General features: G+C 44.6%; 1 protein-coding gene across 6 annotated transcripts in view; it reads left to right on the top strand.

Annotated features, from left to right (window-relative positions):
* CFAP92 (cilia and flagella associated protein 92 (putative)) overlaps window positions 1-15174 on the top strand; it is an 80136-nt gene that overhangs the window by 9693 nt on the left and 55269 nt on the right. For 4 of the 6 annotated variants that reach the window (XM_054482141.1, XM_063662611.1, XM_063662610.1 and 1 more), the window contains exons 3-7: window positions 1877-2067; window positions 2961-3174; window positions 12695-12835; window positions 13814-13901; window positions 14973-15097. In XM_054482141.1, coding sequence (XP_054338116.1) covers window positions 1877-2067; window positions 2961-3174; window positions 12695-12835; window positions 13814-13901; window positions 14973-15097 — 759 coding nt within the window. The remainder of the gene's footprint in view (window positions 1-1876; window positions 2068-2960; window positions 3175-12694; window positions 12836-13813; window positions 13902-14972; window positions 15098-15174) is intronic. The other 2 variants (XM_054482144.1, XM_054482145.1) reach the window with 1 other exon arrangement.

The raw sequence follows: 15174 nt of genomic DNA, 5'->3' as shown, positions 1-15174 counted from the left end.
CCTCAGCCTCCCAAGTAGCTGGGGTTACAGGTGCAAGCCACCACACCCAGCTAATTTTTGTATTTTTAGTAGAGATGGGGTTTCACCATATTGGTCAGGCTGGTCTTGAACTCCTGACCTTAGGTGATCCACCCGCCTTGGCTTTCCAAAGCGCTGGGATTACAGGTGTGAACCACCACGCCCGACCTATAAATTGTTTATTTCAGAGAAATGAGATCCTACAACTTACTTTAAAATTTTTTGACATGATTTAGATTATCTTTGAGAATATGATCAAGGATACTTGTTTTTGTTTGTTTGTTTTTAGACAGAGTCTCCCTCTGTCACCCAGGCTGGAGTACAGTGGCGCGATCTTGGCTCACTGCAACCTCCGCCTCCTGGGTTCAAGCGATTCTCCTGCCTCAGCCTCCCAAGCAGCTGGAACTACAGGCACGTGCCACCATGCCCAGCTAGTTTTTGTATTTTTAGTAGAGACGGGGTTTTGCCATGTTGGCCAGGCTGGTCTGGAACTCCTGACCTCACATCATCCTCCCACCTCGGCCTCCCAAAGTGCTAGGATTACAGGCATGAGCCACTTCGCCTGGCCAAGGATACTTGTTTTAATTTTGTTGTTTCATTTTAAACACCTACATATTAACAGTATTCCATTATATGTCTCTAATTTATCCTACCCCTTATTGGTGGATATTTGAGTTGTTTCAAATGTTTTTCTGTTGCAATTCTGTGATAGGCATTCTTTACATACATTTTTGTGCATATATGTGGGCACTTCTGTTGCCTGTATTCCAAGAAGTAAATTTGCTGGATTGAGGCATGTATTAATATTTTTTGATAGATATTGTCAACTTCCCCTTTAAAAGGGCTAAATAACTTGCCTTTCTGTCTACAGAAAATGAGAGGCTCTGTTTGTCCACTTGCTGGCCCACCTGGGATTGAATCAGAAAAGGTCTAATGCTACCAGAGACTGGCAGGAGAAGCTTCACTCCAATCTCTGCACAAATGCTAACTATTTTGGTAGCAGAAAAATTAATGCTGCAGCAGTCTCCTGGGGTTAAAAATTTAGACTTTAAAAACTACAGCTTTAAAGATAGTCATGTTTTTATAGAATGATATTTGGATTAAATGTTTATGGAGCTTCTTATGATGTGAAAAGCCCCAACCTAGAGTGTGGAGTTTAAGCTGGAGTGTAAGCAACCAGGGGTGGGGTCAGGGGGCTCCTTGGGCTCTGGACTCTGGCAGAAGCCCATTTGTACCTTCCACATCCTGTCACCCTATCTACCCCACATTGGGTAGCTTCACCCATGACGTTTTTGTGAAGCTGTTTTCTCTGTCTGTCTGGAATATCTGCCAGCTTTGCTCCTCTAAGACTCTGCTAAGGTCCCCCTGGGAGGCCCACCCCACCCTCCCCATGCAGAGTTTGCTCCTCCACCTTCGTTCTTCACAACCTTGTTCCTGCTGCTATTATTGCACAAATCACATTGTACTGTGATTTTTTTTTTTTTTTTCCTGCTTCTTAGGGCCAGGAGGGACGAGGGTAAGGCAAGTAGGGCGTCTCTCCTAATAACATCTGGCCTGGCCATGTGATTTCACTTTAACTCTATCACGTTTTTAACCCTAGGCCTGCTAACCAACACTCACTCTCCAACTGAGACACTCACTCTGAAAACCATGCACTTAAATTTTGCACTCGGGTGCCCAGTCCAGGTCGTGCTACTCTGCTGGCTAGGAGCACTGGACCTGTACCTCCTTCCCCAAGTTGGGCAGGCAATGTGGAGTGCGCAGCCTCTCGCAACATCAAGCTCCAGGGAACTGGGGGAGATGGGTCTTCTTTTCCACATGAGGTTAAAACAAGACTTTTTCAATCTGTATCTTCAAGGTCAGAAGGGAAAATATGCAAGTTTGATTGAAAAATATAAGAAACACCCTGAAACGGACAGTTCTGTTACAAAGATGCGTCGTTTTTACCACATTGAGTATTTCCTTCTGCCGGACGATGGAGAACCTAAAAAAGTTGACATATTGCTATTTCCAATGGTGGCCAAAGTGTTCCTGGAGTCAGGAGTAAAGGTGCGTGTGTGAGTGCGTGTGGCCTTGCGTATGGTCTGATGCTCATCACGAAAAGTGTGCTGCTCCGTGGATATGCAACATCAGCTCCACCTCCAGCTTGCTAGAATTGGAAGATCCCGGGCCTCACCTCCTGAGTAGGAATCTGCACTGGCCTGATCATTCCAATTACTGACTTTTTTTTTTGTTGAGTTGGAGTCTTGCTCTGTTGCCCAGGCTGGAGTACAGTGGTGCGATCTTTGCTCACCACAACCTCCGCCTCCCGGTTCAAGCAATTCTCATGCCTCAGCCACCTGAGTAGCTGGAATTACAAGCACGAGCCACCATGCCCAGCTAGTTTTTGTATTTTTAGTAGAGATGGGGTTTTGCCATGTTGGCCAGGCTGGTCTGGAACTCCTGACCTCACATCATCCTCCCACCTCGGCCTCCCAAAGTGCTAGGATTACAGGCATGAGCCACCGCCCTGGCCTATGTTTTATGTAGATATTTTACCCAGTAATTTCTAGAATGTTTCAAAAGTTTTTGTAGTTCTTGAGATTTCTTTTATGTGTGTGTGCATGTGTGCAGACGTGTGTGTGCATGTGTGTGTACATACTACCTGCACACACACACTCCTGCCAGTGGTTTGGCCCTGGATCATTGCTTAGAAGCAATTCAGGAGGGTGCTATTTGCAGGTAATTACTTTGATTTTATTCTTCCTGAGGAATTCAAAAGTCTGACAGGGGCCAGCACACAACGCCCCATTTTCCCTGAGCTCAGAGCCTGGAGAGTGACCAGGCACTGAAGTCAGGCAGCGCTGCTGCTGAGGGCCAGGCTGGGGCTGGAGCTTGCTCTGTTTGCCACGGCCTTTGCACATCTTGCCCCAGTTGACATCTCTGAATGTTGTTTTACACAGACCGTGAAGCCGTGGCACGAAGGTGACAAAGCCTGGGTGTCGTGGGAGCAGACTTTTCATATCAGTGTGACAAAGGAATTATTAAAGAAAATAAATTTCCACAAAATCACCTTGAGGCTCTGGAACACTAAAGACAAGATGTCAAGAAAAGTCAGATATTACCGATTAAAGACTGCCGGCTTCACAGACGACATGGGAGCTTTTCATAAGTCAGGTGCTCCAGTTGCTCTGGTTTTATTTGAAATGGCTCTGGAAACTTGGGGCTTACTCACTAGTAACAGCGTAAAAGCCAGTGTCTCCTGGTTTCCTTCACATGCCAGTGTGTCCTAATTGGCATGTGCACACATGGGTTTCTGCAGACGTGGCAGGGCATCCCACCAGGCTGTGCTGTGGTGACAGGAAGCGCCACCTAGGGGAGTTGAGGGTGTGGTGGGGAGTGTTCTTGCAACTCCACCTTTTGGGCCTTTTCATTCCAGGGCAGCTCTGACACAGGCACCCACCACCGGTCTGGACTAGTATTATATGTTCACTGAAAAAAAAAAAAAAAAAAAAAACTTAGAGGATACCAAGGAACAAAAGAGAAAACTTAAAAATCCCCCCACCCCAAGCCAATTGTCTTAAGATTCTCATGTAGACTCTTCCAGACTCATTTGTGTAAATATTATATCAATATCAGAAAGTCTTTTTTTTTTTTTCCGAGATGGAGTCTCGCTGTGTCACCCAGACTGGAGTGCAGTGGTGTGATCTCGGCTCACTGCAACCTCTGCCTTCCCGGTTCAAGTGATTCTCCTGCCTCAGCCTCCCGAGCAGCTGGAACTACAGGCGCATGCCACCACGCCTGGCTAATTTTTGTGTTTTTAGTAGAGACGGGGTTTCGCCATGTTGACCAGGCTGGTTTCGAACTCCTGACCTCAGGTGATCCACCCACCTTGGCCTCTCGAAGTACTGGGATCACAGGTGTGAGCCACTGTGCCCGGCCAATATCAGAAAGTCTTTTGAACTCATTTTGAAGGAGAGAGCCAGGAGGGATGGAAAGATCCAGGCTTTGAAGCCAGATGGTGGAATTCAGTCCTGTCTCCATCTTGTACTTGCTGGTGACTTGGGCATGTTCCTGAACATACGTTTCTCATCTGTAAAAAAAGGAAAAATAACTGGTACCTGCTTCACTGGAATACTGGAGGCAGGTTGACGGGAGTGGTCCACCTGGGTGCAGGCAATCAGGGTGTGCATTGTCTATAGAAAATTTAAGAACTGTAATTAAATGCTACCAATTAAACTATGACATGGCATTAATTGTAAGATGCATCCTGATGCTTAGAGATGTTAAAAATTAAAGAAAGGCAGGTACAGTGGCTCATGCCTGTAATCCCAGCACTTTGGGAGGCTGAGGCAGGAGTTTGAGACCAGCCTGGGTAACGTGGCAAGACCCTGTTTCTACAAAAAATTTAAAAATCAGCCCAGCATGGTGATGTGCACCTGTAATTCTAGCTTCTTGGAAGACTGAAGTGGGAGGATTGCTTAAGCCTGGGAGGTCGAGGCTTCAGTGAGCTGTGTTTGTACGACTGCACACAAGCCTGGGTGACGGAGCAAGACCTTATCTCAAAAAAAAAAAAAAAAAAAAGTAAAACAGATGTACATATTAGAATCAATGATGTATGGTACTATTATCGTTGTCAGCACCTTCCAGACGAGTATAATTATCCTCAATTTTGTGTGGCTGGAAAGCCTTGCTTTTCTCTGATTTTCCAGCCCGCCTTCTCAAGGAGCCTTTCTGACGTTGGAGGCTTGGAACTTCCCACTTTCGATCTTTCATTTATGTCCAGGGTTTCTTACTCTTGGCAATATTGACATTTTGGACCAGATCATTCCTCGCTGTGGGGGCTGTTCTGTGGATTGTTGGGTGTTTTGCAGCATTTCTGGCCTCTACCCACTAGCTGCCAGTAGTAGCCTGCCAGTTGTGACAATTGGATTTCTTCAGACATTGCCAGATGTTCCCTGGGGGTCAAAATCACCTCTGGCTGAGAAACACTGATATATATATACCTACACTACAAGTTGTAGGCTTCCACTGTGAGAAAATGGGATTCAAGGTAATTTTTCTCACCTGGACTAAAGGAAAGAACCATGTCCTCAAAGTATGGGCTGTGGACCACCTGCATCAGATGTTTACATGCAGATTCCAGGCCTGTTTGGATCTGCTGAGCCAGACTTTCTGGTTAGTATCTGCCCCACAGTGGGCTCTCATTGGAGTAGGGTGCTGAGGTGGGAGTATCAGGAAGGATTCCTGGAGGAAGGGCCACAGTAGCAGAGTTTGGATGGGTGAAGGGAATTTGGTGGCCAGAAAATGAAGGAGAAAAGTTGTTCTAGGGCCTCCAGGGAGAGGCCACAAGCCTCCTGCTATGAGTATTCTTATTGATTGATTGAGACAGGGTCTCACTCTGTTGCCCAGGTTGGAGTACAGTGATGTGATCATAGCTCACTGCAGCTTTGAGCTCCTGGGCTCAAGTGATTCCTCCTGCCTCAGCGTCCCGAGTAGCTGGGACCACGGGTATGTGCCACCACACATGGCTACTTTTTAAATTTTATCTTTTATAGAGATTGAGTCTTACTATGTTACCCAAGCTGGTCTCTAACTCCTGGTCTTAAGCAATCCTCCTGCCTTGGCCTCCTAAAGTGCTGGGTCACAAGCATGAGCCGCTATGCCTAGCACTATGAAACGTTGCAATGACAGCACCTGCTCCTTCCTGAACCCTGTCCCAAGCTTAGCATCACTGCTTCTTATTTAAATAAGTTTTTCCCCATTAAAAAAGCAGTGCAAATTCACTTTGTAAAACAATTTAGACATCACCTAGCAAAAAAGAGAAAAAATTAAAACCACATGATTCCTGTCCAGAGATAGCCATTTTAACATTTTTCCTGTGAGTCTAGTGTACATGTTGTCTTAAGTCCTGCCTTTTCTCACTTAAAGAAATTTATTACAGAAACTCTTATTTCTTGGGAATGCAGAAATACTGTAAGAGTTCTGTCTCATATTATGAAGGGGATAGGATGTTTCTTGGATGCCTGGTAGGTCACATGCCAGAACTTGTTAGCATTCAGCCTGCTGGTCTTAAAGGACACATCCTAATCTGACTCAGTGTACTAGTCAGTGTTCTCTAGAGGGAAGGGCTAATAGGATAGATGTATATATGAAAGGGAGTTTATTAAGGAGTATTAACTCACATGATCACAAGGTGAAGTCCACAGTAGGCCGTCTGCAAGCTGAGGAGCAAGCAAGCCAGTCCGAGTCCCAAAACCTCAAAAATAGGGAGGCCGACAGTGCAGCCTTCAGCCTGTGGCCGAAGGCCTGAGAGCCCCCTGGCAAACCACTGGTGTAGGTCCAAGAGTCTAAAAGCTGAAGAACTTGGAGGCTGATGTTTGAGGGCAGGAAGCCTCCAGCATGGGAGAAAGATGAAGGCCGGAAGACTCAGGAAGTCAGCTCCTTCCATGTTCTTCTGCCTGCTTTCTTCTAGCCGTGCTGGCAGCTGATTAGATGGTGCTCACCCAGCTTGAGGGTGGGTCTGCCTCTCCCAGTCCACTGACTCAAATGTTAATCTCTTTTGGCAACACCCTCACAGATACAAGCAGGATCAATACTTTGCATTCCTTCAATCCAATTAAGTTGACACTTAGTATTAACCATCACACTCAGCATTTCTTTTCCCTTTAATCTACTTGTCTGCTCGATTTCTCAGGACTGGATGAAGACAGCATTATTTTCAAAGCCCCCAGTCATATTTAATTACTCCTATGCTCTCAATTCTGGCCACCCCCACCCAGTGCCCAGTGGGTGTCCCCCACCTGTTGTTCTTGGGAGCTCTCTGCCCAGCTGTCTTCTTCCTCCTGCCCTCTGGCTTTCTCTGCACCCAGGTTTGTTCCCCCTCCTCTTTCCTGCCAGCCTGGCCTTTCTCTGTCTCCCCTTCGGCCCTGGTGCGGCCTTGCCCTGCAGCTGTTCATGGCTGCCCCAGGGCCTTTAGAGAACCAAGTGGTTCTGGCCTTGAAGGCATTTTACAATCTGTTTCCAAGGCTTCTTCTCACTGCCACTGCCCCTTCACAGCACAGCCCACCTCCTGGTCCCTGCAGACATGTGGCTCTCCCTTGTGGTAAGGCCTGCCTCCAGCCAGCTGGGCATTCTTCCACGGCTCTCAGCCTCATCTCTTTCCCCAAAAATGTTATCTATAATTCAACACTGAATCCAATTTCACCTCCTTTTTTCCACTTCTTTCTTGTAGCGTCTTTCATCTCCATTTGTCAATTCACTTCCTCCATTTATTCATTATCCTAGCCATTCTTGGTGGCTGCCATGTGCATGCGAGGCCTCTAGGAATAGAAATGAAGGGCATTGAGGAGCTGACACCCTGGCTGGGGACAAGGCACTCTGGGTGCAGTCCTGGCTTTGTTAAGGACCACCTCTCTGACCACAGGAAAGTTACTTCAGTGTCAGACCTTCATCTGTGAGATGGGGAATGTTACTGCCCTCCTTAAAGTGGAATGCTAGGAGCGAGTGGGGCAGCACATGTCACGGGCTCAATGCTCGCATTTGGAGGAGGCTGCTGGCCTGCTGAGGTCTGAGAACCTCAACGTGTGTGCCTATCCCAGACGTGTGTGCTTATTGTTTTGAGTTTCCTGGAATTTGGAGGCAGCAGCTCCAGGAGAACAGGGGCCTTATCCATTGCTTCATCTTCTTCAGAGGAAGGTGACTGTCACTTATAGGCATACCTTGGTTGATAATGCTTTGCCTTATTGGGCTTCACAGAGATCATGCGTTTTCCAAATTGGAGGTTTGTGGCAACCCTGTGTTGAACAAGTCTATTGACGCCGTTTTTTCAACCTCGTGTGCTCACTTTGTGTCTCTGTCACATTTTGATAGTTCTCGGATTTTTCACACTTATTATATCTGCTTTGGTGATCTGCGATCTGTGATCTTTGATGTCACTATTGTAAATGTTTGGAGGTGCCACAAACTGCATGTGTGTGAAACGGTGAACTTAACTGATAAATGCTGTGTGTGTTCTGACTCCAGAACACAGGGTTCCAGTGATCGGCCATTCTCCTGTCTCTCCCTCTCCTCAGGCCTCCCTATTCCCTGAGATACAACAATACCGAAGTTAGGTCAATTAATAACCCTACAATGGCCTCTAAAGTGTTCAAGTGAAAGGAAGCCTCGCACATCTCTCCCTTTAAGTCAAAAGCTAGAAATGATTAAGCTTAGTGAGGAAGCCACATCGAAAAGCCTAGGTAGGCTGAAAGCTAGGCTTCTTGTGCCAAACAGTTAGCCAAGTTGAGGATGTAAGGGAAAAGTTCTAGAAGGAAGTTAAACGTGCTACTCCAGTGAACACAGGAATGATAAGAAAGTGAAACAGCCTTATAGCTGATACAGAGGAAGTTTTCATGGTCTGGATAGAAGATCAAACCAGCAACAATATTAGCTGAAGCCTAATCCCGAGCAAAGCCCTAACTTTCTTCAATTCTGTGAAGGCTGAGAGAGGTGAGGACGCTGCAAAAGACAACTTTGAAGCTAGCAGAGATTGGTTTATGAGGTTTAAGGAAAGAAGCCATCTCCGTAACATAAAAGTGTAAGGTGAAGCAGCAAGTGCTGATGGAGAAGCTGCAGCAAGTTGTTTAGGAGATCTAGCTAAGATCACTGATGAAGACAACTACACTAAGCCACAGATTTTCAGAGTAGATGAGACAGCCTTCTACTGGAAGAAGCTGCCATCTAGGACTTTCATAGCTGGAGAGGAGAAGTCAATGCCTGGCTTCAAAAGACAGGCTGACTCTCTTGTTAGGGATAGTGCAGCTGGTGACTTAAAGTAGAGGCCAATGCTCATTGACCATTCCCAGAACCCTAGAGCCATTAAGAATGATGCTAAATCTGCCTGTGCTCTAGAAATGGAACAACAAAGCCTGGATGACAGCACATCTGTTTATAGTATGGTTTACTGAATATTTAAAGCCAACTGTTGACACCTACCGCTTAGAAAAAGACTCCTTTCTAATATGACTGCTCATTGATAATGCACCTGGTCGCCTGAGGTCTCTGATGGAGGTGTACAAAGAGGTGACTTTGGTTTCAACGTCCATGCTACAGCCTATGGATCAAGGAGTAATTTTGACTTCCAAATCTTATTATCTAAAAGTTACATTTCATAAGGCCATAGCTGCCATAGATAGTGATTCCTTTGATTGATATGGGCAAAGTAAATTGAAAACCTTCTAGAAGGCCGGGTGTGGTGGCTCAAGCCTGTAAGCCCAGCACTTTGGGAGGCTGAGGTGGGTGGATCATCTGAGGTCAGGAATTCGAGACTAGCGTGGCCAACATAGTGAAACCCTGTCTCTACTAAAAATACAAAAAATATCCGGGTGTGGTGGCAGGCGCCTGTAATCCCAGCTACTTAGGAGGCTGAGGCAAGAGAATTGCTTGAACCCGGGAGGTGGAGGTTGCAGTGAGCCGAAATTGTGCCATTGCACTCCAGCCTGGGTGACAGAGCAAGACTCCATCTCAAAAAACAAAACAAGGCCGGGCGTGGTGGCTCACTCCTGTAATCCCAGCACTTTGGGAGGCCGAGGGGGACAGATCACGAGGTCAGGAGATCAAGACGATCCTGACTAACATGGTGAAACCCTGTCTCTACTAAAAATACAAAAAATTAGCCGGGTGTGGTGGTGGGCGCCTGTAGTCCCAGCTCCTCGGGAGGCTGAGGCAGGAGAATGGCATGAACCCGGGAGGCAGAGCTTGCAGTGAGCCGAGATTGCACCACTGCACTCCAGCCTGGGTGACAGAGCGAGACTCTGCCTCAAAAAAAAAAAAAAAAAGAAAGAAAGAAAGAAAAACCTTCTGGAAAGGATTCACCATTCTAGATGTCTTTAAAACATCTGTGATTCATGGGAGGAGGTAAAAACATCAACATTAACAGGAGTTTGGAAGAAGTTGATTCCAGCCCTCATGGCTGACTCTGAAGGGTTCAAGTCTTCAGTGGAGCAAGTCACTGCAGATGTGGTGGAAACAGCAAGAGAACTAGAATTAGAAGTGGAGCCTGAGGAAGTGACTGAATTGCTGCAGTCTCATGATCAAATTTGAACAGATGAGGAGTTGCTTCTTATGGATGAGTAAAGAAAGTGATTTCTTGAGATGAGATGGAATCTACTCCTTGTGAAGAGGCTGTGAACATTGTTGAAATGAAAACAGGATTTAGAATAGTACACACATTTAGTTGATAAAGAAGTGGCAGGGTTTGAGAGGATTGACTCCAATTCTGAAAGTAGTTCTACTGTGGGCAGAATGCTATGAAACAGCTTCACATGCTACAGAGAAACTGTTCATGAAAGGAAGAGTTGATCAATGCAGCCAAATTCATGGTGAGGTGAACCCAGCCCTCAGCACCCACCATCCTGATCACTGAGCAGCTGTCAACATTGAGGCAAGACCCCCACAGCAGAAAGATGATTACCCACAGGCTCAGATGAGTGTTAGCTTTTTTTTTTTTTTTTTTGAGACAGGGTCTTGCTCTGTCCCCCAGGCAGCAGTGCAGTGGTGTGATCATGGCTCACTGCAGCCTTGACCTCCTAGAATCAAGCAGCCCTCCCACCTCAGCCTCCCGAGTAGCTGGAATTACAGGTGCATGCCACCATGCCCAGCTATTTTTCTTTTTGTAGAAACAAGGTTTCACCATGTTGCCTAGGCTTGTCTTGAACTCCTGGCCTCAAGCGATCCTCTTATCTTGGTCTCCCACAGTGCTGGTATTACAGGCATGAGCCACTGTGCCCAGCCTGTAATATATTTTAGCAATGAAGTATTTTTTTCTCTCTCTTTTTCTTCCTTTCTCCCTTCCCTCGCTCCTTTTCTTCCTTTCTTCCTTCCCTTTCTTTCTTTTTCTCTTTTTTTCTTTTATATATATATATATATATATATTTTTTTTTATTATACTTTAAGTTCTAGGGTACATGTGCACAACATGCAGGTTTGTTACATATGTATACATGTGCCATGCTGGTGTGCTGCACCCATTAACTCATCATTTACATTAGGTATATCTCCTAATGCTATCTGTCCCCCCTCCCCCCATCCCACAACAGGCCCTGGTGTGTGATGTTCCCCTTCCTGTGCCCAAGTATTCTCACTGTTCAATTCCCACCTATGAGTGAGAACATGCGGTGTTTGGTTTTTTTTTCCCTTGCGATAGTTTGCTGAGAATGATGGTTTCCAGCTTCATCCATGTCCCTACAAAGGACATGAACTCATCATTTTTTATGGCTGCATAGTATTCTGTGGTGTATATGTGCCACATTTTCTTAATCCAGCCTATCATTGTTGGACATTTGGGTTGGTTCCAAGTCTTTGCTATTGTGAATAGTGCCGCAATAAACATACGTGTGCATGTGTCTTTATAGCAGCATGATTTATAATCCTTTGGGTATATACCCAGTAATGGGATGGCTGGGTCAAATGGTATTTCTAGTTCTAGATCCCTGAGGTATCGCCACACTGTCTTCCACAGTGGTTGAACTAGTTTACAGTCCCACCAACAGTGTGAAAGTGTTCCTATTTCTCCACATCCTCTCCTGCACCTGTTGTTTCCTGACTTTTTAATGATCGCCATTCGAACTGGTGTGAGATGGTATCTCATTGTGATTTTGATTTGCATTCTCTGATGGCCAGTGATGATGAGCATTTTTTCATGTGTCTGTTGGCTGCATAAATGTCTTCTTTTGAGCAGTGTCTGTTCATATCCTTCGCCCACTTGTTGATGGGGTTATTTCTTTCTTGTAAATTTGTTTGAGTTCTTTGTAGATTCTGGATATTAGCCCTTTATCAGATGAGTAGATTGCAAAAATTTTCTCCCATTCTGTAGGTTGCCTGTTCACTCTGATGGTAGTTTATTTTGCTGTGCAGAAGCTCTTTAGTTTAATTAGATCCCATTTGTCAATTTTGGCTTTTGTTGCCATTGCTTTTGGTGTTTTAGACATGAAGTCCTTGCCCATGCCTATGTCCTGAGTGGTATTGCCTAGGTTTTCTTCTAGGGTTTTTATGGTTTTAGGTCTAACATTTAAGTCTTCAATTCATCTTGAATTAATCTTTGTATAAGGTGTAAGGAAGGGATCCAGTTTCAGCTTTCTACATATGGCTAGCCAGTTTTCCCAGCACCATTTGTTGAATAGGGAATCCTTTCCCCATTTCTTGTTTTTGTCAGGTTTGTCAAAGATCAGATAGTTGTAGATGTGTGGTATTATTTCTGAGGGCTCTGTTCTGTTCCATTGGTCTATTTCTCTGTTTTGGTACCAGTACGAGTCTCTCTCTGTTACCCAGGCTGGACTGCAGTGGTGCAGTCACAGCTCCCTGCAGCTTCAAACTCCTGGGCTCAGGCAGTCCTCCCAATTCAGCCTCTCAAAGTGCTGGGATTACAGGCATGAGCCACCATACCTGGCCCCAATAAGGTATTTTTTAAACTTAGGTATGTACATTTTTTTATAGATATAATGCTGTTGCACACTTAATAGACTACAGTATGATATAAACATAATTTATATGCACTGGGAAGATAATGTGTGACTAACTTTATTGTGATATTTACTTTAGTATCTTCCCAGTAGTCTGAAACCGAACCCCCAATGTCTCCAAGAAATGCCCATAGTAGTTATTCAGTAAATATTTTGGATTGATTGAGTCAATGATCCTTTCTTCTCCTGCATTCTAGAAGTGAGACATTTGGTTTTAAATCAGAGAAAATTATCTGAACAGGGCATTGAGAATACCAACATTGTCAGAGAAGAGTCGAACCAGGAACATCAACCAGGAAAACAAGAAAAAACAGAAAAGCACCCAAAGTCTTTGCAAGGTGAGCAGAGAAGGCCTTTGTGGACAAGCTGAGTGCAAGGCGATGGCAGGGAAAGCGGTTGTGTGGTGTGCTGGAGCAATGCATCTGCATGGTTGTCCCTCCTGTGTGTTGGCAGCAGAGGCAGGCGGGACTCACCCTGCCACATGGCTGTATTGCTCTTGCTGCATGGCTTACTTTTTGTTGCTGATTCTGAGTTCTGCTCTTGTTCCCCAGGCTGGAATGCAATGGCACGATCTTGGCTCACTGCAATCTCTGCCTCTTGGGTTCAAGTGATTCTCCTGCCTCAGCCTCCTGAGTAGCTGGGATTACAGGCGCCCACCACCACATCCAGCTAATTTTTGTATTTTTAGTAGAGACAGGGTTTCACCATGTTGGCCAGGCTGGTCTTGAACTCCTGACCTCAAGTGATCCACCCACCTCAGCCCCCAAAGTGCTGAGATTATAGGTGTGAGCCACTGCACCCAGTCCCAAAAACTTTTCTGACTGTAGAAGTTGTATATGTAGTTTTTAGAAAATTTAGTGAATAGATAAAAGTATAAAACAAACAGGGAAAACAATTTCATCACGAGGAGCAATCTATGTAACATTGTAGTGTGGTGACTACGTAGTATTTCATCTGCTGGGCAGACTGTAATTTGCTAACCATTCCCTATGGTTGGGAACTTAGGACTGTTTTCATTATTCTCTAATGTAAACAGGACTGAAATGGACAATTTAATAGATAATAAACTTTCTTCTTTTTCTCTGTGGGCTGTTATGTAAGGAACTGGAGGTCTCCTCTTGACTCCATTTATCCAAATAATCAAATATTAGTCTGTATGTTTATTCGTTCACTCACTTATTAACAACATCCCAGGCCTTACCGCGTCCCAGGCCTTCAGCATAGAGAATGACATTACAGAAATAGGTCAGGGGCCCTCATTTCTTAGTGAACTAGCATGTAACAAAAAGCTTGGAAACATTTGCTACTGTTTTCAGGTTCTCACCAAGCAGAGCCCGAAACTTCTTCCAAGAACAATGAGGAATATGAGAAGTCCCTCAAAACGGATGATTCTTCCACGGTTCAGTAAGGATTGAACGATATTTTGGGTGGTGGGAGTGGAGCCCCTCTTGTACTAGCCCTACTATGAGTCGTGGTAGGTTTTTTAGTAAATCCAGTTAAACTGGAGCTCATGCAATCCAGGCTAACTTAAGCTAACAGGGAAAGGGCAGCTTTTGTTTATGAGTACATGTTGCACATCAAGCTTTCTGCATGCATTATTTTATCTCATTTGATCCTCATAATGATAACTTTGTGAGGTGGTATGACTATCTCCGTTTCCTAAAATGGTGACTGAGTAATTAAATGGTTTACACAAAGTGATAAACCAGAATTCCTGGTTAAGCCAGGTTTCCAACCCACACCTTCAAGACTCCTGAGTCTCCAGCCATCCTGCATGAGGTCAGTTGCTCTTAGGGCCTCTGGTAGCCCGAGAAGGGTCTGGAGGAGACTCCTTGGATGCTATGGGGACCAGGGAGAGAATGGAAGCTCAGCTGGTGGTTTTGGGAAATGGAGTGAGAAGAACCGAGAGAACATGTCTTTAAGCAATTTTGATTTTTAAAAATTGTTTTTGTATTGAATATGTAGATTAATTTGGGAAGAGTTGACATTTTTACATTGTTAAGGTGTCTCATCTATGATCATGGTATATCCTTTCACTCAATTCAGACCCCCCTTATGTCCTTTAATAGAGTTCATTTGTTCTGCCTATAAATGTTGTAGATAATTCCTATAAGTGAATTCTTAGATGTTTTATAGTTTGGGTTATTTTTATTAAAATATATTATTTTCCATTATATTTTTGAGTTGGTTAGTACCTTGAATGCAGACCAAGTGTGTCAGCATCAGTGGGGATTTGGTAGAAATGGAGAATTTCAGGCCTGCCCCTGGTTTACTGAACCAGAGTCTACATTTTATTTGACAAAATCCCTAGGTAACTCACAGGCACATTGAAAACTGAGAAGCACTGGGTTAGAGGAATGCACTATAAGGTTTTTAAAAAACCTGCTCTCATTTAGTACATCAGTAAATAGACTCTCAGATCTGGCCCCTGATTTTTTTCACCTCCATTAATTTTTCTCTTTGTGAATTTTCTAGATGGAGTGTGTCGAGGACACCAACCATTTCTTTGGCAGGAGCAAGCATGATGGAGATGAAGGAATTAATTGAGAGTGAATCACTTAGCAGCTTAACAAACATATTAGACAGACAAAGGTCTCAAAGTAAGTTAGGGTAGGATTGGGGAATTTTATAATATAACTAGACTTGGAATAATTATGAAATATTTTAAATTCAGGAT

The sequence above is a fragment of the Pongo pygmaeus genome, chromosome 2, assembly GCF_028885625.2.
Source record: "Pongo pygmaeus isolate AG05252 chromosome 2, NHGRI_mPonPyg2-v2.0_pri, whole genome shotgun sequence".
Classification (NCBI taxonomy): Eukaryota; Metazoa; Chordata; class Mammalia; order Primates; family Hominidae; genus Pongo; species Pongo pygmaeus.
This window is presented reverse-complemented; position numbering and strand designations above follow the sequence as displayed.